This window comes from Pyrgilauda ruficollis, unplaced genomic scaffold (genome assembly GCF_017590135.1).
Source record: "Pyrgilauda ruficollis isolate IOZ18807 unplaced genomic scaffold, ASM1759013v1 scaffold58, whole genome shotgun sequence".
Taxonomy (NCBI): Eukaryota; Metazoa; Chordata; class Aves; order Passeriformes; family Passeridae; genus Pyrgilauda; species Pyrgilauda ruficollis.
In genome coordinates, this window is record NW_024527488.1 from 3,023,212 (window position 1) to 3,050,471 (window position 27,260).

Here is a 27,260-nt window from a genome sequence, read left to right on the forward strand (position 1 = left end):
GCAGCGTTGGGGGTCTTGAAACATGTACATGCTTGTGCTTGGTCAGACACTGCACACTGCAGGTACTACAAATGGGCATTTGAGAAGTGAGCTACTTCCTGATCTGCACCTGGAGCACTTCCTTATAGTGTCCCTGGGGCCATGGATTCCCTGTGTTTTCTTTGATCCCTGTAGGAGTGCTTCAGGTACTAAGAACATGCAGTGGTTCTGGAAAAGAATGACTGTGAACACCTCAACAGGAGCTGCAGCCCCTGCTGCCTTTTCTGTGACCCTTGCAAATGCACAGGCAGTCAGTCACATCTCCAAGGGTCACTTGCCAAGTGAGAGCAGACAGAATTCAGTTGCAGGCTGGTGTAAAACCTGCCATCATCTGCTTTGCTGGTGCAGCAGTTCGGGGTTGCAGGGCAAAATCCTTTCATCAGTAGGATTTTGGATGCTCCCTCTTGCTACTTTTCAGCTGCTCAGTTTGGGTAGCATGAGATGCATTGATCCCTGCTGCAAGGATTTACCTGTCAGCAAGGGAAGCTGGAAGTACTTTTGTGGAGTGTTTGTCTTCTGATCTGGAGGAGGTAGAGAAGTTTTTTTACTCTTTGTTTTGTGTAATTTTTGGCTCAGTTGTTCACAGGGAGAGCTCAGAGTTTTCTTGTTAAAACACCCATCCTGAGGTTGCCATATCCTCTCTGCCTGTCCTGGTTTCAGCTAGGAGAGAGTAATTTCTTCTTAGTAGCAGTTACAAGTGCTGTGGTTTGGATTTTTAATGAGAATGGTGTCGATAACACGCTGATATCTTGGGGTCTGTTGTTATCCTAAGTCAGGGGCTTTTTTTTTCCTTATTCTTTCCTTTTTTCTTTCATGCTCTGTCAGAGAGGAGGTGAGCAAAAGAAATTGGGAGGCAGCATAGCCAGGACAGGTTACTCAGACTGACCAAAGGGATATTCTACATGACAGAAGGTCATGCCCACGATATAAACTGCGAGAGTTACCTGTAAAGGGAGGCCTTTAAATTTCTAAACAAATATTAATTACAAAATACCACAACATAATGGGTCTGTAGCTTTGTGTCATGAGTAATGTTCTGATGGATTCTCTTGGAAAAGAGCGAATTTCAGATTAGATATGGCATTTATTGTCCCAGATTTGATGTTGCGTTTATTACAGTTTTTCACTTTTTAAAACAATTTATTGTTGTAGGGTCTGATAAAGACCTCAGATGGGATTGCATCCTGTTGGGCTGGAACTTGTGATAAACCAGCAAATGTTGTTAGAAACTGCAGATTCCCTCCAATAGCAGATTTTGTCATTGATTTTTCTCTCCTTGCTCCATCACTTTTGGTTCAAAATACTTCCAAATCTTTCATCAAAGAGTCAACATCTGGATGGCAAAATTGGAGAAAAAGCCATAGATGGTGCTGTCCCAGAAGAAAAAATGAGAACAAGACCAGGAAGCCAGATTCAGTCTTGGAAAGTTTTGCTTAGAATTTGAAAGATTTGCACACTCCACTTTGGTTAGTTTAATACAGTTATAAGACAGCTTTGCCATTTTTTTACAGTTTCCCTGGTTTATGCTGGAACAGGCATGTTTGTCTAGGAATGAAACGTGTCTACATGGGGATTGGCTGTGTCTACTCAGCTGTTCAGAAAGAAGGTGGAGCTGGTTGTGGTGATGATTCTCACTCTTTTCTTGAACTATGTGAACAACTGCTGTTTTGCAGGGATGCTGGAGCTGGATGAGTACACCATGGAAAGGGTGATGGAGGAGTTTGAGCAGCGCTGCTATGATAACATGAACCATGCCATCGAGACGGAGGAGGGGCTGGGCATTGAATACGACGAGGATGTCGTCTGTGACGTCTGTCAGTCTCCAGATGGGGAGGATGGCAATGAAATGGTGTTCTGTGACAAATGCAATATTTGTGTGCACCAGGTATGGCAGTAGCATGGTGTCAGGTGGTAACAAACTTTTCTAAAAGGACAATCAGTAGGGACACAGGTGGGGTTTATTCCAGAGAGCTGTGCTAAGGAAGCACTGCTGTGTGTCACCTTTCTGTGGTAGTTCAGAAGCTTTCTTAATGTAAAAGAAGAGATACAGTTTTAGCCTATCTGTTTCCATGGATGCTTCTTACTCTGGCAGGTACCTTCCCATCAGCCTGTCCTTCCTTCCCAGCTTTAACAAGTTTCTATTGTCATTCACTGTTTGGAAAAACTTGTTTGGTGAGCAGGAAACACATTTTCTGGCGTATGTTACTTACCTGCTTTTGTACTAATGATAAAGGACTAGGCCTGTGACAGCTCTAAGTACAAGTGACTACCCCACAAGACACACAGAGCAAATTGGTATTTCCAAATTGGTATTTTCAGACCTGTAGGGTTTCTCTAACCACATCAAACCTGCAACTGAAATGCGTTAAAGCCAATGGTAATTGGGACAGAGGGCTCCGTAAGGATGCAAGTTTCTGAAAAACGCGCTCTTAATTATTTGCCATCCTCCAATTTTCCCTCTGAGTAAAAATAACCGTGAGATTTGCGTGAGGCCGTGCGTAACCAACGAAACACCGTGCTGTTTGCTCTGCTCTCTTTGCCCCGCTGCCTGTGGGGACAGGCGTGCTACGGGATCCTGAAGGTGCCCGAGGGCAGCTGGCTGTGCCGGACCTGCGCGCTCGGCGTCCGGCCCAAGTGCCTGCTGTGCCCCAAGAAGGGCGGCGCCATGAAGCCCACCCGCAGCGGCACCAAGTGGGTGCACGTCAGCTGTGCTCTCTGGATTCCAGAGGTGGGTGCTGCTTTGCTTGTTGGAAGCCTGGCTGCTGGGAATTGTAGGCTTTCTGTGCTGGCAGGCGCTGACCCCCAGGAGAACGCTGCGTTTGACCTGAGGCCGTGGAGAAGGCTTGCAAAATTGAATTGTGAAAATTGTAGGACTGGGATTATGGGGGTGTAGTTTGACTAGAAGTGTGTAATATCACAGGGTGGAAAACTTCGAGTTTGAGGTTTTAGATTATAGTAATATATGTAAAGCAAGATTGAAGTCTCAGGGTGGAGGCTGGTCCTTCTTCACCTTCTTCATGGGTTTGGGTGGTTTTGTGTAATTGGATAGAAAAATCCGCATTGCAGGACACAAGTGATTAGTTATTGGGTTAAAAGTAATTAGTTATTGGGTTAAAAATAATTTAGGTGTCATTTCTTAATTGGACAGTTTATCCTTAAAGGCCTTGTAGAGAGAGAGGGCTTAATTTTTAGTTTGTTAGAATGAAGTGCTGTAAGACTTACAGTTTGTGAGACTGCAATATAGATAAAAACTAATAAATATAGGTAAAATAATAAACAAATATAGGTAAAATATCTATATTTTATATAGATAAATATATATATCTATATAAAATATAGATAAAATAATACAGATAAAACTAATCTGAGTCTGAACAAGAAAAACCTTCTTGCACATTTAATCCTGGTCCTGGCAAAAAAAGAAGCAAAGACTCCACAGGTGCTGGTCCTGGGATTCTGGGAGAGAAAAAACCTCCTTAAAGCATTGTTCAACTTCAAAATGAAGTATAAAAGCTTCTTGGTTAGGTAAAAACTCTGGCAGGGGATGATGCTTCACCTGTAAAGAAGCTAATTAAATCCCCTTTGCCAATCAGAATTAGGCCTTGGAAAATGAGGCCTTTGCTGCTGGCAAAACTCATTTAACAAGGACACCAGATACCATTTCACTTTGTAAACAGGACATTAAAGGTGAATCAGGAAAGTTTGGATCTGACAGAATTCCTGTGGGTGCTCAGAGTCAAAGTATTCATCCTGTATGATAATCTTAAATTGGTGAGCTTCACCTTAAAACTGGTAGGTTTGTTCACAAAGTGAGAAACTGATTTTTTTTTCAAAAAAGAATTTTAGATCCTGATAAACTGAGGAATTTTGGACAAACTAAGTTGTGTATACACACAAGGAATTTGACGTCTGTAATAAAATTGTTTCTCTTTTCAGTTAACAGTGTCATAGTCGTTCCAATTTTTTTGACCGTTTTTCTCTTAGGTGAGCATTGGCAGCCCTGAAAAAATGGAACCCATCACAAAAGTTTCCCACATTCCCAGCAGTAGGTGGGCACTGGTGTGCAGCCTTTGTAATGAGAAAGTTGGAGCTTCTATACAGGTAATTTAACCACACAAATGTCTACATGTGTTTTCTTTTGTCACTTTTTAGTAGATAGGAAAATGTGTTGCTGGTTGTTACTATGGATTTAACTGACCTGATCTTCACCAGAGCATTTTACAGTGGGCAGTGTTGTTTCATGTGCATATTTATTTTGGGTTGTTAGCTGTAAGGCACCTGTAGATCCCTTACAGTGGAAAACCACTCAGAAATGTTAAATAATCCTCTTAAGAAAAATTTAAAAATCTACAAAGACTGAGAAAACATATTACCAAACCTCAGATTTTTGAAAGAGGAGACAGTGGGACAGCACACAAGATGTTGATGTCCTTTACTTGAGAATAAATGATAAGGGAGTATTGTATTTACAGGGTTCCCAGACGAAGAAAGGAATGATGAATCTGACTCCATGTTCTTAGAAGGCTAATTTATTATTTTATGATATTATATTAATACTAAAGTGAATAATTAAAAAAAGAATACTAAATTAAAGAATACTATTATGTTAAAGAATACTATACTAAAGAATACTAAACTATACTGTACTAAAGAATACAGAAAGGATACAGACAGGAAAGATACTAATGAAAACTCATGACTCTTGCCAGAGCCTCGACACATTTTGACCCTGATTGGCCATTGAGTCAAAACAATTCACATGAAACAATCACCTGTTGGATAAACAATCTCCAACCACATTCCAAAGCAGCAAAACACAGGAGAAGCAAATGAGATAATATTGTTTTCCTTTTTCTCTGAGGCTTGTCAGCTTCCCAGGAGAGAAATCCTGGGCAAAGGGATTTTTCCAGAAAATATGACTGCCACAAGGGAGTGTAAGGACAGGTGACCCATTTGGGGCAGTGTTGTGCTTATGTAGAAAAAGACAGTAAGACATAGCTTAGCGTTGTGGTGATGCTCCTCATCCTCAGAGCACTTCCAGCAGCAAAACAATCCTCAGGCAGCTCCCTGAGACAGAGAGGGATGACACTACAGTCTCATAAGGAGGCTGAGGTAGAGCTCTTTCTTCTGGGGCTAGCCTGGCGTTACAGGATCCACGGTGGTCAAGCCAGTATTAGGACACAAACATAGCTCAAGTCCTACATTGCTTTGAAATGAGTTTATATCCATTTCCCTTTTCTCCTCCGCCCCTAATTGTTTGATTGAGGCTGCCAGGAAGAGTTGTAAATCAGCAGCACAGAGTAGTTCCAGTGAAACCTATCACAGGCCACTTCCATGTGAGGAATGTATGAAATAGTAAGTGTTAACTAGAGAAAATAAATCTGTCCACAGCATATAAATTTGCAACCAAAATCCCTCCTTGCAGAGCCATCCCCTTCCTCTTGGCTGCTGTTACGTAGCTGAAGCTGTTTTCGTCTGTTCTCCAGGCTACCTTCTGCTATGTGCACAACAATTAGGAAAAGTGGCAGCTGGAAGTGTGTGCCAGGCTGGTCAGGGAGCAGCTGCAATAAGCTGGGAGAAGCAAGATTGCTTATTCCCCCAGGTTCAGCAGATTTCCTCCTGACGAGACAGGCTTTCCCCTCTTCTCCCAATAAAACATGAGCTGCAGTAAGAGCTAATTATGGCTAAAGCACTTCTCTGTACTGCCCAGTGTTCCAGTTAGGATGCTCCTGGCTTGTTTGTCAGTAGGAGAGGAAAGGGCAAAATATGCTTTGGTATATTTTAATTCCTTTTATAGGTTGCTTTTATTAAGTACTGCTCATTTGAAACCTGTGCAGTTTAAACCCTGCCATACCTTTATAAGCCATCTGGCTGCTGAGTCAACCTGAGCAGGAAAACCCAGAGGAGAGAGAGATTTGGCTTCTTTACAAAGCACTGTATAAACATCCCAGTGCACTTTGTTGCTCTTTCAGGGTCAGTGGCTTGGGTTAAACATACTACTTAGGAACACCAATGCTCATTTCCACTTTAAATCCTGTTCACCAGAGGTGTGAGTGGGTTCAGACACATATGTATGTGTGTTTGTGTATCTATACATATTTATATGTATTTAAACCTTTCAGCTGGTGGCTGGTGGTATGTATGATAGCATTTTGCAAAAGGAAATTAGATGTAATGGAAATGAAGTGCTAAATCAGCTGAACTAGTGCCCATCACTCTGTGATGGCTGAGTTCACTGAGTAGAAAGAAGAATGACAACATTTGAATTTCCTGTTCTCCTCCTCTCCAAGGTGAAGTGAAGGCTGTGAAATGAAGTAATGGTTGACAGTGATTTAATATTTGACATAATAAAATTGGGATAACAGGGAAAAAAATTCCCTTTGGTTGAGGCCTTTTGGATAGCATGGGTCCAGGTGCTGGGAAAGACTTTTAATTAAAAGTCTCAGACTGGCCTGGAGCCACAACAATGTTTTTCCTTCCCCCTGGTGCTGGCACATTCCAAAGGGGAACACTTCACTTCGGTAATGGTGCTGTACACAAGTGGCCCTGGTGTCAGTGGGAGTGTTCCTCTTGTGGCTTTTTCTTCATGGAATGGCATGGTGGGGCTGGAGGGGGGTTAAACACTCCTGTCCCTCTGGGCCACTTGATCCTTGCCTGGCCTGAAAGCACTAAGTCACAACCCTAATTAAAGGGAGCAAGGAAGTGCACGCAGCTTGGAAGCAGAGTGTGGTGACAGAGTTCTTCTTCCAAAGCAGCCCCGACTTCTCCAACAGTTTTAGGCAGTGTGGATTCTTAACTTTTATATTTATTTGGTTAATTGTGATTTATTTTCTCTAGTGTTCAGTGAAGAACTGCAGAACAGCCTTTCACGTTACCTGTGCATTTGACCGCGGCTTGGAGATGAAGACCATCTTGGCCGAGAACGACGAGGTGAAGTTCAAGTCCTACTGTCCCAAGCACAGCTCCACCAAGAAAGCGGATGCTGAGACTTTGAGTGAAAGCCCAGCTCAGGAGAACAGGAATGGGATTCAGGACACCTCCCTTCCTGCCCACATGGACCCTTTCCACAGCATGGATCAAAACCAGGAGGAGGCCCACAGGGTCAGCCTCCGCAAGCAGAAGCTCCAGCAGCTGGAGGACGAGTTCTACACCTTTGTTGAGTCTTTGGAAGTGGCCAAAGTGCTGCGGCTGCCTGAGGAGCCAGTGGAATTCCTTTACCAGTACTGGAAACTGAAGAGGAAATCCAATTTCAATAAGCCTTTGATTACCCCAAAGAAGGATGAGGAGGACAATCTGGCTAAACGGGAGCAGGATGTTCTGTTCAGGAGGCTGCAGCTCTTCACGCACCTCCGGCAGGACCTGGAGCGGGTAAGCCCCGGCACTGCCTGTGCTGGCCACAGTTAGCTGAGTTCCCAAAGTGTGCTCACCCCGAGCTGCAGCTCAGCTCACAGCTGTGCTGTCAGGCAAGGCCATTAACTAAATTTCTCCAGAGCACAGCAATTGCCCTTTGCACACAGAGGTCAGTCACGGGGCCAGCAGGTCTTGGCGTGTAGCATTCAATCACCTGCAACTGGACTGTCATGTTTTTGCTCGTGCCTTTTTACTGATTAACTCTGATGGCTGTGGACTGTACTGCAGCCCCCAGCTGAAGCCTTTTCAGCTTTTAAGGGCTTTCCATGCTTTCACCCAGTGAAAAGGATGATGAAACTTACCTTGATTTGCAGCAGATCTGTTTTTCATTGGCATACCAGAGTAGGATGATCAGTGTAGGTTTGGGAGGTAAATGATGTTTGATTTATTTAGGTTTTGAACGTTTGAAGAACAGTTCAATAAGATCAGTTTGGTGTTTCAATAAGTACATCTGATCCTGAATTCCTTTCTTTTTGGGTTAATTTAAGAGCTCTTAGAACCCAAAAGAACACTGAAATTAGTTTTTCACGTCCCTACAGCACGTGGCTCATGTAGGCCATGGATGAAAGCCGGCTCAGGAGGTCCTACCTCTGTAACCTGTAGGTGAACCAGAGCCTCTCTTTCATAATACTGTCTAATCCTTAAATCAGGACAGCAGGTGCTCATGGATGTACTGCATCCTTTGTAAAGGATCCTGATGCCTAATTACTCTTACAATGAATTTCTGTAGTTTTTCTTTTGAATTTTCTCGTAGTTTCACCTCCAGCCCATGGCCCTTCTGTAGCTGTTCAGATGGCCCAGATCCTAGCTGTTACCTGGGATCTTTTGTTCCTGCTCCATGTGCTCAAGCTTTCTTGTCATCTTCTCTTTGATCAGCTAAATAATTAGAGTTTGTAACTATGTTCCTTGGATCTTAAATTATGCTGTGTGTATCCTTTCCCCTTCTAAGTGTCAAAACAGGATATGTGATTTTAGTAATATTTTAATGTTTTACTACTCTGTTCCCACTGATTGTACATTCAAGATAATTTGGATTTTAAAAAAGGGACCTTTGCAAAAACAAACACACTTGTTACATTTCTCCAGATCAGGCCAGAAGGTTCTAATTCACAGGGCACCACCTTGCACCCCTGAGAGAGGAGCCTTAGAATCATCCACCTGTACTCTTCAGTCATTCCCTCATCTGGGAAGTATTAAATACTGAGTACATTCAAGATTTCCAACAGTTCCCTAGATGTCGTGTGTCTGTGACTCAGGTGTTTGTAGAAGTTACTTCTGTGCTGTGCTTCTCCAAATCTGATGGAATAATCTGTCAATTGAATTGCCTGTCAATTCAACAGATAATTTGTCAGTTAAACAGACTGTTCTCTAAGAATTGTGTTGAAGGTGGTTAAATTTAAATTGTTCAAATTTAAATGCTTTAAATTTTAATTGTACACCATTTGTTTAAAAGGTGGGTAGTACTCCAGTTGAATGAGTTCAAAGCACAGGTAGAGCAATATCCTGGGAATACAATTCCTGTAAAACCCACGCCCTTGCTGTCTTCCAGGTGCGTAACCTCACTTACATGGTGACACGGAGAGAAAAAATCAAGAGATCTGTTTGCAAAGTTCAGGAACAGATATTCAACAGCTACACAAAGCAGTTGGAACAAGAAAGAGTTTCAGGTATGCCTCAGTGTTCCCTTGCTCATGTTAGAGCACAGGGACAAGGATTGCTTACAGGCTGTGAAGGACAAACAGGGCCTCATTTGTTCTCATTTCATTCCTCAGAAAGATGAACACCTTCAAAATTACTGCAGTGGCCAGATTATCCTTGAACTATTGAGTAACTAATAAACCATATTTTAGATGGCATCAGGGAGATCCACTTGCTGTTGCTTTTTGCCTCTGTCTCTGAGGAGTGTCTTTGTCTTCGTGGAGTGTTAGGACTTGTGTTTGCTTCAAGTGTAATTAAGTGCAGGTACAGGAATATCAAACCACACCAGCAGGATGCTGTGAAATCCTGACACAGCCACAGAGCTGTGACCTAAAAGTGCAGGATAGGCAGCCAGACAGCCATTTGTTATGTGAACACGTCAGGCATGAGGAGCAGAGTTAAAACAGGTACATTGCAAACTGGTATTTATCTACAGAGCTATGGGATTGCTTGACTTGAACTCTTGTTTCCATGCAGGTGTGCCTTCCTCATTCTCCGTGGAAAGCACGGTGCTGTTCAACAGCCCGTCGCTGGGCCCCAACGCCCCCAAGATCGAGGACCTGAAGTGGCATTCTGCGTTCTTCAGGAAGCAGATGGGCACATCTCTGGCCCACTCCTTGAAGAAACCCCACAAGAGAGACAGGGTAAGAGACAGGTCTGGGAATGACAGCAAATCCCTGCTGAGGCAGCCCAGCCTGAGGGAAGGAGGTGCAGCTCCAGGCAGCTTTTTAAATTTGGACAAGCCCTTTGCCGAGACACAGATTGTGGCGGCACAGCAGAAGAACAGCGTCGTTCTACCAGAGCACAGGAAGAGAAGGGACAGTCGCCCTCAGTGCGAGGTGACGAAGGCAGAGCTGAAGGAAAAGACTTCCAAACACAACCACAAACCGTTGAGACCCACAGAACTCTCTCAGAGGCAACTGGAAAACAAAAGGGCTGTGAACCACTCCGGTGGGAGGTCAGCAGCACCTGGCACTCGGAGGGATATAGTGCCTAAATGTAACGGGGGTCTGGTCAAAGTAAACACTAATCAGACAGTAGTTAAAGTGCCTACCACGCCCACGAGCCCGGGGAAAAACTGGGGCGGATTCCGAATTCCAAAGAAGGGGGAGAGGCAGCAGCAGGGGGAGAGCCTGGAGGAGGCCTGCCGCCAGAATTCCAGCTACCCCTACCTGGGCGTGGGCAGAGTTACAGCGAAGGAGAGGACAAAAAGCAAGTTAAAGCCTGACAGTGAGAACGATGGCTACGTCCCCGACGCCGAAATGAGCGACTCGGAGCCTGAAGTGGCTGAGAAGAAGTGCAGGCAGCAGAGGCTCAGCCCCAGCAGCAGCATCGGCAGGAGGACGGACATTATTCGCAGGAGCATCCTGGCCACCTGACTGGACACAGGGACGGGGTCACTAGAGTCACACTGCCTACAAGCCAACTCCACCTTACCCATCGGTGTGGGAGAGGAGCATTCTTAGAGCTACAGACTGACAAAATGAAAGCCCATTTTTTCTGAGTTGTATAAGTATGTTTACATGCACTTAAAGCTGTTTTAAGCTCTTTGGTTTTGGTTTTTTTTTTTTTCTTTTTCTTTTCCTCAGCTCATCCACACCCTCTTACCCTCCCCATTTCTGTGAGAAGTTTGAATCTCCCTTATTTGCAACTTTCGTGAGTAAGCAGAAAAGTGGCATCGCTACTGAAACAGGAGTTGGGATGCACACAACTCGCAAAAATTGTTTAAAAGGGGCTGGGAGGGTAGGAGGAATCAGGCTGCGTTCATCCCTTCTAGCTAAAAGGCACTGAAAATTTTACTCCCTTCCCCTGACTTCTGGAAAAGCACAAGCTCTTAATTTAACTCGTGTGTATTGAATGGAAGATGGTTGTTAGACCATACTGCACTGCACTGGTAAGTCAAGTCCCATTACAAATGCTCCCTGTCCCTGGGCAGGGGCTGCTCTTTCTCCTCTCTTTGCAGAATGTGTTCTGTTGTGTTCAGTTTGAGCACAGGTGGCAGCTCAAACCCCTCCCTGTGCTCCAGAGTTTACATGTAAATGATGACCAGGCACAGCCACGACGTTGCACTGGAGGAGGAGGAAGGGACAGGGCAGGGCTTGAAAGATAGGGACTGACATAAAGGATGTTCCCAAATGGCTCAATTCTGAGCAAGGGGCAGGTTTGGAGGTTCCAGCACTCCAGGAATAACCTGTCACCCATGGTCAGGCGCCTGCCTTCAGGAGTGTGATGACAATTCCAGACAGAAGTTTTCTATGGCACTAGGCAGGAGGATTTCCCAAAGGCCACCACAGATGCACTAATGATATGTACTGGGAGAGTCAGGCTTATGACACTAAAAGGTTGCTTTAAATGGACACAAATATATATTTTTAAATAGGATAAAACACAAAGGCAATACATTGTGATTAGCTCTTTACAGTCGAGCAAAGAAAAAACTATTTGGTTCTATTATGGATTAGATTTGATGGAAAAGGGAACTTGTATTCTGACTGTGTACTTTTTTAATAATTGCAAGTGGCAATAATGAGTAAGCTGTGAGCAATAATATGAACAGGTTGTGAGGATACTGTTTTGTACTGAGTGCACACACTGCAGTGGAGCATTAGGAGCCTGTCCATTTTGGAATTTTTCATAGATGTAGGAGAGGTATGTACTGGTGAAAAGCAGCAGCAGCAATGTGTTAACAGAGAGACGGGCATGAAGAATCTTCTTCTCCTCTGCTTTCCCACTCCCAGCCTGCTGTTATGGCATCCACTCACCTTGGAATGCCTGATCCTTGCCTCCGGAGGAGGGAACACTGACAACACAGAATTCCTCTGCCATAGGACTGAGGATTCAATCAGAAGAATAAAACAGACTTAACACCCTATCTTGCTATGCAAGTTAACATTATCAATTAAATATTTTACCAGAATGCATCCCTGTTTTAAAACTTGGAAGTCTTAATCTTTTGAGGAAGGGGAATTTTGTGTAAGATAATATACTTTCACAATTCTGTTGCTGGTCCCAAGAATAAATGATTTACAGAGGTGAAAGTAAAGCAGGGCACTGGTGACTGAGGTTACACAGCCACTCTTGGGATGTCTTCAAAGTATAAACAGCAAACAGAGAAAAGGTAAAAGCCAGTAAGTTCTACTCAAAATCCAGCAACATTCTCCAGACAGGCACTGGTATTTTGTGTAAGAAAGAAGCTCATGACCACACAGGAATTGTCAAGCCATAGATGGAATACCCTAAATTTGGATTCTGAGTAAACCTTTAACCTCACACCCCTTGGACAGAGGTACCTTGTTAATTTGCACTATATTATGAAGACTTATGTTGTGCAGAGTGAATGCCTTAGCTGCTCTGTCCCCTGGCACTGAGGGCAGAAAGCTTTGTGAGGTTTCCAGTGGAGCTGACCCCAAACCAAAAAGGCTGTGGTACGACCAGCTCTGTAGGTTAGTTTTGTCCCTGTGCTTAGCCCTCAGCAGGAGGTGCTGCAGGTACTGCAGTGACAAACCCACCCCTGTGTTTCACTGGGATTTGCTGGAGTTCTGTTTCCAAGCGTGACCTTTCCTTTTGCTGACTGACCAAGAGATCTTTGATATGATCCGTGTGTTCTGTCCAACTGTAGGCTAGTTGAACGTCTGTAGAGTTGCCTGGAATGTCATTTGTTAGGTTATAAACTCACACAGATCTAAATGAAGGGTTCATGTTGTGTAAAAATCTTGATTTCAGAAGTTTGAGACAATTGTGATGACATTTGTAAAACTTGTACAGATTTTTCACTATGTGCCTAGCTTTGGTGTCCATTCAGCTGAAATTAATTAAAAAAAGGTGCATGAAGAGAAACAGAAATAAAAAAGTATATGTAGAGATGACTATTTTATATTACATGGCCCAATCCTGTATTTATTTTCTCCCTTTTTTGAAGTATTTCTAAAGACCTAGTTGAAACAGCTGTATTTTTTGTTAAAATATTCCGTAGAATTGTGCCTTTTGTCTGTATGTGAATAAATGCTGTACATTTTTGCAGTATCCTTGCCAGCAGTGGTTTAGACCTCCCCCTATTTGTATTTGGGTTCTTACAAATACACTTCACTGCAATGATCTGGACAGCTTTCATGGATTAGTGCAGGTATCACCACGCACACTGCAGCTGCAAGATTTTGTAAATTTTTAAGGGTTTTTTTTTTTTAGGACTGCTTGTTACTGACAGCTGTGCCCATCCCAGCAACAGCACACTGTGTGGTTTTCCCCTTGGCATCCTCACAGAGATGTTGCTTACCTCAAAACATTTACATTTGTAGACAGAGGATGTCCTTGTTAAGTCCATGATCTTGGTACATGTTCCACTGGAAAAGGAACCTGAGGTTTGAACCCATGGATCTTTGGGATAATCAGGCTGAAAGTTCATTGACACACTGAACTGGCTGGGGTCATGCATTACTGAGGGAACATTTTCCTGTATAGCAGGATTTCCAGGAGATGAGGATTCCTCTAAACTCCAGATGCAGAAATATGGAATGGACATGGTGCTGAGCAAGAAAAGGCAAGGCAAGGCTGTGAAAGGACACACTGAGCAATCCATCTTGAAAAAACCACATCTCCCAGTGTGGTAGCAACATGGGAGCAGCCTCCTCTAGCCACCTCAGGGAAATGAAAGGAGGTGGTGGGTGTATGATGAGCTCCATGTCACCACATTCCTCCTTGTGATGAGGACAGAAACCTTTTCCTTTTCTGTGTCAGCTGCTGGAATTGCTCTCCTGCCCCTTCCTTTGTGTCATCCCTGCAGTTCCTGTTCTGGCAAACAGCCACCAGGTAGGAGCTGCACCTCAAGGTGAAATGAATATACCCATAATTAACAGGGAAGCATGCAGGTGCCCTTCTTTGCCTCCAGGAACAAATATCCAAATCCTGAGAAGTGCCTGCCCCTTCCAGCCAGGTTTCACTTCACAGCCAGAGCCTGCCTTTGAGGAGTGAAGAGGATTAATGGCTCACACAAAATCTTCCAGGTGGCCTGTCATCATCTCAGCTGTGCATTATGCAAATGGAAACAAGGTGCCTGGTACTTGCCTGCCTCTGTATCACTCTGCTGATTGATGAAAATCTCACCCAAACAGACACTTGGAGCTCCTGAAAAATGTATCCATGTTGTTTTGGAGAACCTTTGACATCTTTTAACTAAAATTGAGATTTAGAGATTGCAGTGGATACAGGCATCTATCAAGAAGAAAAAGCATCCACTGTAGGAACTAGTGGCTTTCCCTGCAGCAAGTAGGAATTGTTTCTGAGGGTGTATCCATCTTGCAGGCTCTACCTGAACAGCCAAGATTTCAGGAGGCAGCACAAAGTCTTGTTTCCACAGGGAGATCAGCCCAGCTCTGTCCTCTAAAATGCAAATATGGTGAAGATCCACTGCCATGGACACACAGGTTTATTAATCCAAATGAGACATTTCCATCAAGCACTGGGCAACACTACCCAGCAGCTGCATGAGAGGTTAGAAACCAGAACTGCACTCTTCACATTTAAGTGGAAGGACAAGCAATTATGTCAGCTAAGGCCAAGATGTGAGCACTTCAAAATCACTCAAACACCTATCAAATTCTTGTAATATATGCTGAAAGAGAAAATGGAGTTTGGCTGTAATTGTACAATGATAGCTATGACCTGTCTCAACTATCAAAAAACTCCATGTACATGAGGATTCCCACATCTTGGCATCTGTACAGCTGAAACACACTATTTCAGAAGGCATAAAGCCTGGATGACTTCACCTATGTGCAAACTGAAGTAAGAGAATGGAAGCTCCCAGATACGTCCAAACCAAGGCAGCAGACCAAGAGGAAATTGCAAAATAATTGCAAAATAATTATGAAATTGATAGTATATTAAGAAGAAAAAGCACAACTGCAGGAAGATTAGAGAGCTTAGAAATGAGCTGAGTAGTCATAGCAGCTTTTTCATTATTACCTGCACTTTATGGCCATCAAACCAAACCAAACTGAATTCTTCACACTGGAAGGCAATGGAGGCATCATGCAGCTCAAACACTGACCATCAAAAGAGCAAGTCTTTGGCACTCATGCTGTAATAAGTCTAATTATAATTCACAAAGGATCTTCAAATTGTTCCCAAGTTACCTGCACTATAAGGAAAAATTAAAGATACTGACTGCACATGAGCAAAGCCAAGATGAATTTCAAAAGAAGTGTTATCTACTGCCTGTACACAATCTCATCACAGCTGAAGCTAGTGGATTTTAGACCAAAAACCCCTGAATGTGCCACAGCACTGTCAGATTTTTTCATTTGCTACATTAAAGGACTTGAATGACAACATTTTGCAGTCTTCCTCCAATCTTTATTGTGCATACAGAGACAGGATCTTCATCCACTCCCTTTCTTACCAGAATCTGTCTTACAAGCCTTGCTGTGCTTTTGGCTGTAGTGCTCCAATATGAAGGTTCTCCAGCAGCCCTCCTAACTCCCAACACAGTGAATGATAAAAACATGTGCTTAAATATTTTCCAGATCCTTCAGGGAAGCAGCTTTTTTATTCTGTGTAGTTATCAGGCTGAGCTGTAATGAAACACAAGCAGATGATAGCTTCTTAATAATTGCTGTAGGATCAAAGTAACAGTACCAGTAGAACTTCCACACTGAGTGTGTCATGAAGGAGGGGGAACAAGCACAGGCAGCGTGAACAGCAGAATTTACAATATACTTTGTAGCTGACTACTGCTTTTGTCTTAATTCAGATCCCAGAGAATACAAGATGATAGGTAGGAGGAATACACTTTAAAAAACATCTACAGGATAGATGTTTCAAATTTGTGCAAACATTATCTTGTATTTTTTATGTTTCTTACTGAATCATTATTTTTTCAGAATAAGCTAAGATTTACAGTCATTGAACTGACCACAATAGAAGTGTAATTTCTAGGCTCCCTACTAGTCCAGCTCTAGTCTATATTTGATACAATTTTACAGTGAAGGTGGATAAAGTAGTGAGAACACACAAGTTAGAAAGCAGCCCTCAGCCTACAGGTTAGGAATAGAGAAAATCAGCACTCTGAATATGATGGAATTCACATGTGAACATTCAGCCTTCTGGGGCCTAGGAGAGAATAAATACCCAGATTCAGAAGAGGGGACATTCTTGCAGCAGTACTGGAGACTTTCAGCAGGGATAGTGCCAGTATGTATTTTTTTGGGGTGGAGAGAATAAGGAAGGGGGGCTTGGCACAGCAGTTCTGAAATCACTACAGAGCACCCAGGCCTCTGCAGTAACCTCTGCCATGAGGGCAAGGCAGTTCTGAAGTCTGGTAACAGCATTTGGGCTGCATAACATCAAATCTCTTTGTTATCTTTTGGAGAAAGCCTGGTGAGGAACAGCTAATTACCAATGTTTTCAGGAACAGCAAGACCTCTTCCTCTATGGGCACCAAGGCCATGAGTTTATTTCCTTGAAATGTGACATAAGGATGTTTGGGTTTTTATGGGAAGACAGCATCTTAGAAGCATTAGAGCTAAACAGATCCACATAACAAACATGAGGTTAAAAAAAAATAAAAATTCCTCTTTCAGAGCAAATCTTCAGCAGCTGAATAGACCTTGTCATGACAGAGCATTTAGAGCCAGGAACCACAGCTTTTGTTATGACAGCTTGGCCGCTATGCCCATTTATTCACTGCTGTTGGGAAAAAAATTGCCATTTGTCCTAACTGAGCAATTTAGGTCAGCCAAACATCTCTCCTCTCTGCAGCTCACATGGGGTCACCCACATTAACAAGCTGTAATTTGCAAATGGTTTTCCTAAATCACTGAAAAAAAAAAAAAAAAGCAAAAAAAAAAAAAAAAAAAACAAGAGAAAAAACAGAAAGACCATCTTTACTTAATAGGAGGCCAACTTGAGTAATGAAGTTCCTTGGCAAAAAAATGAACTCAGAGTATAAACCCCCACAGGATTTGCTTCAAGTTGTACATCTGAAACACTATGGAAAAACTGAATACCAGGAGGGATACACACTCTCTCTCCTTTACCTCTCCAATGGCCTGGAAAGAAACAAGCATTTCCTACTCTTCACAATTTTTACCACTGCAGGAGCTGCTGCAGCTGTTACACAGAGCCAGTGGTAACTGCAGTGGGTGCACTCCAGCAGACCAGCAAACAGGAGCTACAATTATTTAAGGGTTTTTTGTCTTTGCTAATTTGCCTTTTCTGAAGCTGGAAAGGCCTGTACGCCTTCATTCACACATTTTGAACTGTGCAGGTTTCATTCATATGAAACTGTTTCCACAAACAAACCTAAGCTGTCAAATAAACATCCTGTCAGAAGGTGACATGTCCAAAATCCAAGCTTGTTAAAATCGTGTTGGTAATAATGCTCACCAATGATCATCTCTGCCTCAGGAATGATGTAAAGTGAGCACTTTTGCATATTCCATGTGCTTGGATAACACTTTTTGTGAGCTGGGTACCTGTTGGGATGCTGTGGCTGCTCTCTGTTCTGCCTGGCTCAGCCTCTTCTGAAGCCTGTCGATGTATTCCTGATATTCCATCATCAACGTCTCATCCTGTGGAAACAGAATCTCTCATCACAATGCCAAGTTCTTTTTCACTGAACCCACTCACTCAGTGGATAAAGTAGCAAAAAAAAAGCTTAGCACAAGAGGAATGTCAGAAGTGGAACTGCTTTCCCCTTACAATAAAAGCCTGAGGACAAACTGCTGACACATCATAGAGAATTTCCAGCTCAAATGTGACATGATCTGACTTTTCCAATCAATCAATCTGCAGGGGAAGTTTTACTCATTTCACCACCTTGAAGCAAGATGGATTAAGGCTAACATTTTAATTCAGGTTATTTAACCCATGCAACCTTACAACGCAAATGGTTTAGCTATTTAGCTCAGAAGAAAGAGGAATACAGTAGGTAATACAAATGGGAATCTATAAAAATATAAATCTGCTACAGATCTCCTCTGTTCCCTTCAAAGGGTCTGTAAAAAGCCTTTCTTAAACAGCCTTTACTCACTTCTCATATAATTTTTGTCCTCTAAATAACACAGCACTACAAAAAAAACAAGACAGAAGGACTTATCCTGGATAGAACTGGATGTTATTCCAGATTTATAAGGCTGACAGGAAAGCCCTTTCCTAAAGTGGCCATTAATTATTGAACAATGCACATTCCAAAACAACCCTGCCCTTCATATTTAATGGATAATGCTTTTAGCTATACTCATATATGGACACAGAATGTAAATTCTGCATACACACAGCACACGGAGAACTTGGTGTCTGTATGTGCCACGTTATGCATAATCCCAGTGTGCCTGCTCCTGCTTAGGGGCTTGCAGGGTTTCACAGGCAGAAGTAAGTTCAGAAACAATTCCTGAAACTTGTCCAGAATTGCTAGATTAGTCACTTAGAAAGACAGAAAGATGATTTCCCCTTTCACTTTTGTAATTTGAGAGTAAAGTTCATTTGTCTTCCTGCCATTGGAACACGTCAGTCAGCAAGAAACAGTGAGGCTTCCCAACAGTTACTGACTATCCCTGTCAAAAAATCCTTAATTTTCTCTAAGCCAGCAACATAACTCACCTAAATAGGTTTCTGCTAAGATCTTAAGTGTATGCACATCAGGTTGTAACTGAAAGTAGCTGTCACATCAGTCATTATCTTACCTCAGTTACCTTCTCATTTGCTATTTCCAGCTGGGAAATGAGCTCCTGGCCACGGAGTTTTTGTTGACGCAGCTCACTTCTGGGAATCAGAAGAAAAGATGCCGATTGGCAAACAGCAGTAGTACTTCAGTTATTGGAATGTAATTTCATAGATAGTTCCCTGAATTGTGGAGGCTTATGGTGGGTTTTAATTACAGGGTTACTCTTAAAACACCCATTTCAAAAGCACCACACAGCACTTCTTCATGCTGTGCATTCAAAACTGTAATGGCAGAGGAACAAGATGTATTTGTTGGAATCAGCAAGACTTTGTCAAGAGCACTTGATGTTTTACAGGTTTTTTCCCCTGTTTATTGAATCTTATTTTGGAGGCATGCTATCTAGTATGCAATAAATACAAGCTGCATTTTGCACAGTAAATTCAATATTGAGATTAACATTCTAATTAGTGTTCCATAACCAGACCTCAATGTAGGCATTTTTAAAGGTGCTTTGAAGTACCTAAAAATAAATCATTCTATACTTGTGAGACAGACAACAATGTGACACTTTGTGAGGAATAGGAAAACACCACCTACTTCAAAGCAGTCTTTTTACTTTTATACTGAATGAGTTTTACTGATCCTCAATTTACACAGTATTGAAGACAGAAAACATCTGGATTATGACAGACAATTTCTGAGCTAGAGCCTAAAGGAAACAGTTCTTGCCTTCTGTCAGCACAAGAAGAGGGATGACTAAAGACACAACTCCAGTAATTTTGGCCAGGGAAAGATGCAAACCTTAGTGAGCTGCTCTAACCTCTGACCAGTTTCTACCACCTCACCTTAAATGCTCTACCTGTTGCTGAAACTGCATGGAAAGCTAAGGCCTTTATTCTTTTTGAGGGAATGGAGGTAAGGTAGCAGATACTTTAACCTCAGATTTTCACCTATTTTAATGACGACACTTAGTTCTCAACAATGATCTGCTTTTGTAAACTTTTAAACTTAGTACTTGGTAAAAGTCTGAGAACTGATAAATGGCACTTGAAATACAAGGTTGCAATGCACGTGTAACATCAGGCCGCCACTACATCTGGTGAGGAGTTTCCACTCACCTGTTCTCAACCCCCCTTCTCAACCTCTTTCACCAGTCCCAGTAGATATCACAAAAACTTCAACAGCTTTAAACTTTCATAGAAATTAAAGTACATGGGCAGATATTTCAATGTTGTTAAACAGTTAAAATCACATTTAGGTTATACTTGTTATCACACATGAATTCTATATAAAGTAAGAATTAAGATTGCAGGATCAAGACAGTATGTTAGTATGTAATACTATTTTTGTAATTTGTCCTCTGTAATTAGTACTAAGCATCAAATGAAGCATTTTCAATATAGGAGACCAATTTTTAGGTGCCCTAAAAATTCTGAGTTACTGAAAGGAGCCTGTCTCCTGTGCTTGTGCTGAGGTGTGGAATTAGCATGCTTAGCAGCACAGACCATAAACAGAGTTTACAGGCTCATACACAGCTGTGATCAAGAAATTATTTTTATAATGAGATCACACCGCACATATATTTAGAAAGAAACAGTTTAACCTTGTAAGCATCAGGAAATGTGATGGCTATTGAGCTAGACAGTTGATTCATTCTGAGTGTTAACCCTCCCCCAAACACAACTTATGAGATGTCAGTATTAGAACTGAGCAATAACCCCAACTGCTGGATAATTACACCAGCCCCCACTGCACATTGTCTTTGCTAAGTGAGTAGGAAACAAAAGGTGAGCTTCCAGCATTTCAGCAGACGGGTGATAAATCCACCAGCTGCAGCAAGTACTTTCTGCAAAGCTCTCATGACAAATATAGCATGTGCCAGCTGTTTTTTTTGGTTGAATTATACTATAATATGCTTCAGTTACTCTTAGTAATTATGAATTTTGTATACTGCCAGTACCTGCAGCTGTCTCTCATCCTGGTAATTTTTTTTTCTTTAATGAACATCTTAAAATAAGCAGCTATGGCTGCCAAACATTGCACAAGTGCAGCCAAGAATAATGTTTCAGAAAAAGAGGCAACTTCTTCATCTCAAGATGCCATGCAATTCACTCCATGTACTCTACAGGATGCAGAGAAAAGCATTCACGGCCAACACTTCATATATTGCCACCAAAAAAGGTCATTCCTCAGAGGCAGACTCTTTTCAACCACAGGAAAGATAAAAACAGAGAACTCCAAACCCCACACATGCCTACTAATGAGTCAGGGACTCTAACTATGACAAAGAAATGTGTCAGAGGCAAAAACTGGAACAAAGACACCCAAAATAGCTGCAGTCAGATGGCTTAAGCTAAGCAAAGTCTTTAAATATAAAAACAATATAGCAAGGATTCCCTTTTGTTAAGTACTGACAATTATAATGCAAGTGACTATTAAGGAAATGAAGCCATTCTGCATAGTTAATCAAATAAATGGGTTTATGCTATAAGTGTCTTTTATTTTTTTCCCCACAAAAGGTTATATCTTGCTACTAGACCATAATGGCAGATGAATAGGATTATTAACTTAGTTTGTTCACACTGTGTATTGTTACTGCATTTTATTACTTCTGTAATTAAAGAGTTCAGACTTTAAAGCTCCTCAAATGCAATGTTTCATAGAAGCAAACATACCCCCCCTTTATTGTTTAAGCCAATGTTTATAAATTGTTTCATGCACTGTTTTGTAGAAGAACAGACCTGTGTACACCTATTTCTATCCCTATTCAAGCTAAACTCTACCTAAACTGAGCAATCATCCATGTGTCTGACAGGCTAAAGCAATATCCATGGCAAAGTCAAGAGAACTGTCAATTTCCTGTCAGGTTTTCAAGTCGGAGGATTGACCTTTTTCCCTGTCTGCAGCTGTCCAGATCTAGTCCACTGAAGGGCATTCTGGATGATTCAGTCATTTGATTCAATATAAAACTTTGTTTATCCATGTGAATCTTAGAATTGCTCCAACCAGAATCATGTTCAACAAAAATAAGCTCTCTGTGTTGGCCACTGGTGAAGAGTCTGGCAATGGTTTATCTGCTTACCTGCAAAATTCTCTCTATTTACCCCAACTTTTCATTCTCAGGGTGAGGACATAAAAAGTTACAAAAAATACTGATACTACAAAAAATACATGCCAATGAGATGGCATATATGATTAACCATCTTTTGTATTTGTGCATTTATCTACAGACCTGTAAAGGTGGGTTTTACAGAACAAATCAATCATCTGCCCTTTATTTTTAAAACTTGCATACAGTCTGTCACTTCATTTTATTTGAGCAGATGCTGGCAGACTGAATTACCCTGGTTTTGCCTGAATTCTGCTGTCAGAACTGTCTCTTTCAACCCTTCCCACTCTACCCTCTGTTCTGTTTTTACTGAAGTTTATTTCCTTCCAATTTACAAATTTCCTAAACATCCCTTTGGTATTGCTGATTCCACTTCCCATGTGCTGTCATTTACTCTCCTCAGCTGAAGTCTGAAGAGCTACAGAGCTGTACAGTGATGCTGTAAGGTAACAAGAGCAGTCTCAGCCAGTCTCTTCCCCCAAATGTGGCCAGAGAAACCACTCTTCTGGACTATAGTGCTTCAGTCAAAGCAAGAGCCTTTAAAAACTTGTGTATGATTTCCTCACTTCTTTCAAAAGTAAATTCTTTCAAATGAAGACAAGAAAAGTAAAAATCACTTAACTGATTTTTTTTTAACCATGGCAGATCACCTTAAATTTTTGGGACATTCAAACTGAGAGCCTAAAGCTTTACAATTGGAAGATCTACACCCTGTAAATCAGCAACAACAGCCACATGGATTGCTTCTAGTTCTTATCAATTCAACACCCCTTTGTGGAGAAGAGACACTGGAGATCAAAAAAGCTTTTCAACATTAAGTCTGATTTGGTTATTTAGATTATTTAGATTACTTGGACAACATTCCACATATACGGAGAAGAAGGAAAGAATAAATTATTAACTCAAGAATCAGTTAAACTAATGAACATAAAATATGTCAATTATTCACCAAGACTTAGAAGCTCTTTTCATGTTATGAAAGAAGTTTGACAGTTTTATAACATTTCTATACTTGTTTTCCAATTAAACCCCTATAAAGAATATGAAAGATGACTTTTTTTACAACTTTTTACAGTGATCACTCACTTTATACTATTTTACTACTATGTTATAATTGTAAACATTTGCTGTCTAAGTTGACTTCAGTACATATCATGAGAACTCAAAGTACATTTAACATGGATGCAATCAGGGGTCAGAGCAGTTTGGTTTCTGACTCTGTGTAGCAGACACTGTGGGAATAAAGGGAATAAACTTGGCAGTGAGTAGTTGGCCATGCTGCCAAGAGCAAAGTTTGTATTTGGAATGATGACCTGTGTCACCAGGCGCAGTGACCTCCCTAGTTACCTTCAGGGTTGACTGGCACAAGGAGTGAAGCAAAACTGGCTCCTTGCCCTTCTGCAAGGTGAGGATGAGGTCTGTTACCAATAAATTCTCCTTAAGATACATGTAGCATCTTAAGAGGCTCAGAGGGAAGAAAACTTTTCTCATAAATGAAGACTAAAACATTTGTATGAAGAAAATGTAAATGTAATTTAGTCTACAAGTATTCAGTGCACTGCCTCCTGCTTCAGCACTGGTTCTGAATTCCAAGTTCAGTTTTATCAGCAACAGTTACATGTTTAACTTGAATGAGATCTCAAGGTCCAGAAAAGCACAGAATAATTTTCAGTGAAGCCTGGAAGTATCAGTTTTCTTATCAACACTTCTATCTACAGTTTTTTCATTGATCTACTAGATCTTATGGTTTTTTACATTACATGCTCTACCATTACTGTTTGCAAAATTTACTTTTACTTCTTCAATTTTTTTCAGATCAAAAACCCCCTAACATTCACTGCTGCTTCATTCCTTAGAATTATTTAATGCTTCCTTCACCAACAAAACCCTGCAGACTCAGAACATGACAAATGAGCAGCACAGAACATGGAAAAGTTAGCAGCTGCTGCTGGTAAGTTTAATAAAGAAGCCAAAATGCTTCAGACACCTTCACATGGAAAATGAAAGCAATGAGGACAGAACTGGAAAACCACCATGACTTTCAGGCAAAGGAAAGGGAAACACCTACACTAACAAATGGGACACTGAGTCAGTGTTTATGGGAGCTGCACTAACAGCAGCCTCCTGGTGGAATGCAATCTAAAATGCTTCCCCCACACACATGGATAGGACTTAGTTAGGAAGTTTCTAACTTCCTAAAAAACCACTCAGCTATAAAACACATTAGCATGCTGCAAGAGTAATGATTCTTGTTAAAAAACTGTATTTTTGTTAAAAAAATTAATTCTGCTACACGTCACCAACACATCCTCTGCATTTACTCAGGTATTTACATGGATCCTCTGTTCCCTTAGACCCCACCAAAAGGCTTGGTGAGAACATTTCCTGCATTACCCTCAAGAGACCTTTCAAGCACAGCATTTAATTAACAATAGATTAATTAATCCATTACCAGTATCAGTCGTATTTTGTGTTCTTAATGAAATTTCCCTGATAAATGCATTTGCTGCAAAATTATTCTGTTTTTTAAATAATCAGCAACTCGACTTTAGTTCCCAACACAGTAAGAAGCTATTTGCTGCTCTATACTAGCACTCAAAATATTATTGTGATAGATGAAAAGAAATATGATAATTATACATTTATAGTATAAGCAAGGACTTTTGTGCTGAATAACTACTACAATGTAAATTCTGGAGCTGATTTTCATACCAACTGCATTCTGCACTACATTGCTGAGTGTCTGGCAATGCATACAAGGTGAAAACTAAACTGGCTTTAAAATTTCCAGATAATACTGATAAGGTTCAGTTAGACTACTTGTAACCATGACATCAGAGCATCACTGCACAGATTTAACACCGGATTCCTGATGCCAGTCTAAATGACAACCTTCCTGTTTCTATTGCCAGCTTCCTTGCCAGGTAGAGCAAATGCCTGATAAAGACTTCTATTTCTAGCTTATACAGTTTGAAAAGGCATAACACACAAAACCATATCATAGAGTAACTGATTAGCTTTTAGACTTGCACCAAAATATCTACTGAAGTCACATAAATAGGAATATTTTCAAGATTTATTACCCACTTTTCATCCAGGTTCACAAAGCAGACTTCCTTGTATTTTCTATGTCAGCATTTTGCTGCAGATAAATAAGGTCTAAATCTTTTGGTCTGCTGTAACAACATTTTAGCACATAACAGTAAAGGTTTTAGAGGGAAAACAGCTATGTCACAGGTAACTTTAATTATTTTGGAAGTCTGCAATTTTCCTCTTTTAACTGGAACTCGCTGAACCACATCCAGGATCTAGTGATGAACATAGATGCTCAGCTGTGAAGTTTTGTATTTTGATTTACAGAAAATAAGCTACAAGTTTAAGACCTAAAATTTACCTTAGCATGAAAGATTGCAAAATAATTTTCTTCTCCAGTTACTGCATTTACAAAAGATGCTAAAAAAGTAAGAGCCAGCTAATTACATACAGTGAAGCTACACCACTTAAACTGTCAGTGAATCAGCACAGCTCCCAGTGTCTCACAAACAGGCTCAATGCTGTTGTCTTCTGAAAGAGACTTTTTCCTTTCCTAAAGAGCTGTTTAATAATAACCTTTGCAAAATGCAGGATGTTTTAAAGGAAAATAAAGCCAGCCTGTATTTGAACAGATAAGGTAAAAAGCCCCCTGTAACTGTTTGCTTAGGGAAGGTAAAGATGAGCGCACACTTCACTGCAAAGACGTATTTCCAGGTTAACAGTAACCTGGTAGATTTTCCTGGCTTGTGTTTAGAGAGCTGGGTTCTAATTCCACTCACACCACTGGAATTTTGACAGCCAAGAAATGCCATGCTATGCTTCAGAAACTGTAACTACAGAAACTGCATGGGATAGTGGAAATATGAGTGAAGCTGAGAATATGTAAAGCATTACATTAATAATAAAACATGAAAAAACCCCAAGACTACCCCAAAGGAAAGGAAAGGTAGAATTCACAGGCTCCCAATTTTAATAGGGAAAAGCTTTGCTTCCATGTTAATGTGATAGTAAAGCAATTTCTAAAATCACTCTGAACACAGAACCACATGAGTGCATCATTTTAAATGACTAAAGGGCTGCTTCAAATTTATCAAGTTAACCAAGCTGCACAACCTGAATTTTTGTTCTCAAAACCACTGAAAAGTAATGCAATGTTATATTCCTTTCTAACTAGTTTAATTATAAAGAAATTAGGAAGCCTTATTTCATAAGTCTATTTTAGCATTTATTGTGGACCAGTGTGTCAACCTCCACCAATTTTTAACCAGTTTTGAAGAAGAGGAGATCTTGAGGACATAAACTTCTCTACAGTTCTATAAAAATACCAGGCTAATCTCAAATTAATAGCATACTTGAGCTAACTGACAGCGTTTCCTGAGCCTAGAAATGAAATGAAGCATAGGGGAACTTGCAAAACTGAAAATATTCTTGTATTCTACACTGCAAAATATAAACATCAGCTTAGAAATGTGGATGAATTAAAAGGAAAGTAAAGTCTATACCGTATTTTTTCCTTAGGAGAATCACACAACACATTTTTATCTTCATTTATAACAGCAACTGCTCAGAACAGGACATTAGATGTACAGTCCAAGAAGCTTTTGTCCAGTTTATTTTAGAAGTCTGGAGATTCACTCCACAACTGATGTTATGGCTTTTCTGAAGAGGTACAGAAGTTCTCACAATCCAAAATAAAAATTGTCTAAATTGAGTGTATCTTGAAAGAGAAAAACCAAAAGTAATATATTCCATTTGCTTTTTGTCATTACAAAACCTCACACGTTATCAACAAGATAACGAAACAGTGAAAGTTTTCCTTCAGTGCTAACTTCACAGAGAGCATTACAGGTTCTGTTTAGATCACTCTTTGTTTTGCTGCAAGCACATCTTTGAGTCTGGATGGTTTGCTTTTCATGTTTTTTCACTACAGGCCTATTGCCATACCCCAAAAAGTATCTGAACCACACTTTACAGAAGGAGAACAAAACTGCACTTACTTCAGCTTACTGATCCTGGCTTCTGCAGTTTCAGTGAGGTTTTTTGTTTCTTCTTTCCACCTGTTTGTTGCTTTTTGCTGAGCGACTAAGAGACGTCTGAGCTCAGTAGTGGACTTGTGACTGGTGTCCTCCATCTCCCTGAGTCGAGCTTCATACCCATGTTCTTTCGCTGCATGCTCATGCTCCATTGTGCTTATCTAAAAAACCCCACAAATCCAGTGCAATCAAATCTGTCACTCTTTACCTTTTTTTTTCATTTGTTTTACAACGCCTGAGTTAAATTTATAAACATTTGTTGAAAGTGTGTAACATA

The 27,260-nt window shown here is 41.0% G+C and overlaps 2 protein-coding genes across 11 annotated transcripts in view; one reads left to right on the forward strand and one right to left on the reverse strand.

Annotated features, from left to right (window-relative positions):
• JADE1 (jade family PHD finger 1) overlaps window positions 1–13,170 on the forward strand; it is a 44,313-nt gene extending 31,143 nt beyond the window's left edge. For all 9 annotated transcript variants that reach the window (XM_041482311.1, XM_041482309.1, XM_041482310.1 and 6 more), the window contains 6 exons: window positions 1,713–1,924; window positions 2,600–2,767; window positions 4,024–4,140; window positions 6,877–7,407; window positions 8,999–9,116; window positions 9,625–13,170. In XM_041482311.1, coding sequence (XP_041338245.1) covers window positions 1,713–1,924; window positions 2,600–2,767; window positions 4,024–4,140; window positions 6,877–7,407; window positions 8,999–9,116; window positions 9,625–10,526 — 2,048 coding nt within the window. In that variant the 3' untranslated portion in view covers window positions 10,527–13,170. The remainder of the gene's footprint in view (window positions 1–1,712; window positions 1,925–2,599; window positions 2,768–4,023; window positions 4,141–6,876; window positions 7,408–8,998; window positions 9,117–9,624) is intronic.
• Window positions 13,171–15,476: 2,306 nt separating this feature from the next.
• The window catches only part of SCLT1 (sodium channel and clathrin linker 1), a 29,351-nt gene continuing 17,567 nt past the window's right edge, over window positions 15,477–27,260 (reverse strand). The window contains exons 18-21 of one of the 2 annotated variants that reach the window (XM_041482317.1): window positions 26,948–27,144; window positions 18,828–18,906; window positions 17,530–17,714; window positions 15,477–15,716 (exon numbers count right to left, since the gene is read on the reverse strand). In XM_041482317.1, the coding sequence (XP_041338251.1) occupies window positions 17,547–17,714; window positions 18,828–18,906; window positions 26,948–27,144 (444 nt within the window). In that variant the 3' untranslated portion in view covers window positions 15,477–15,716; window positions 17,530–17,546. The remainder of the gene's footprint in view (window positions 15,717–17,529; window positions 17,715–18,827; window positions 18,907–26,947; window positions 27,145–27,260) is intronic. The other variant, XM_041482318.1, reaches the window with a different exon arrangement.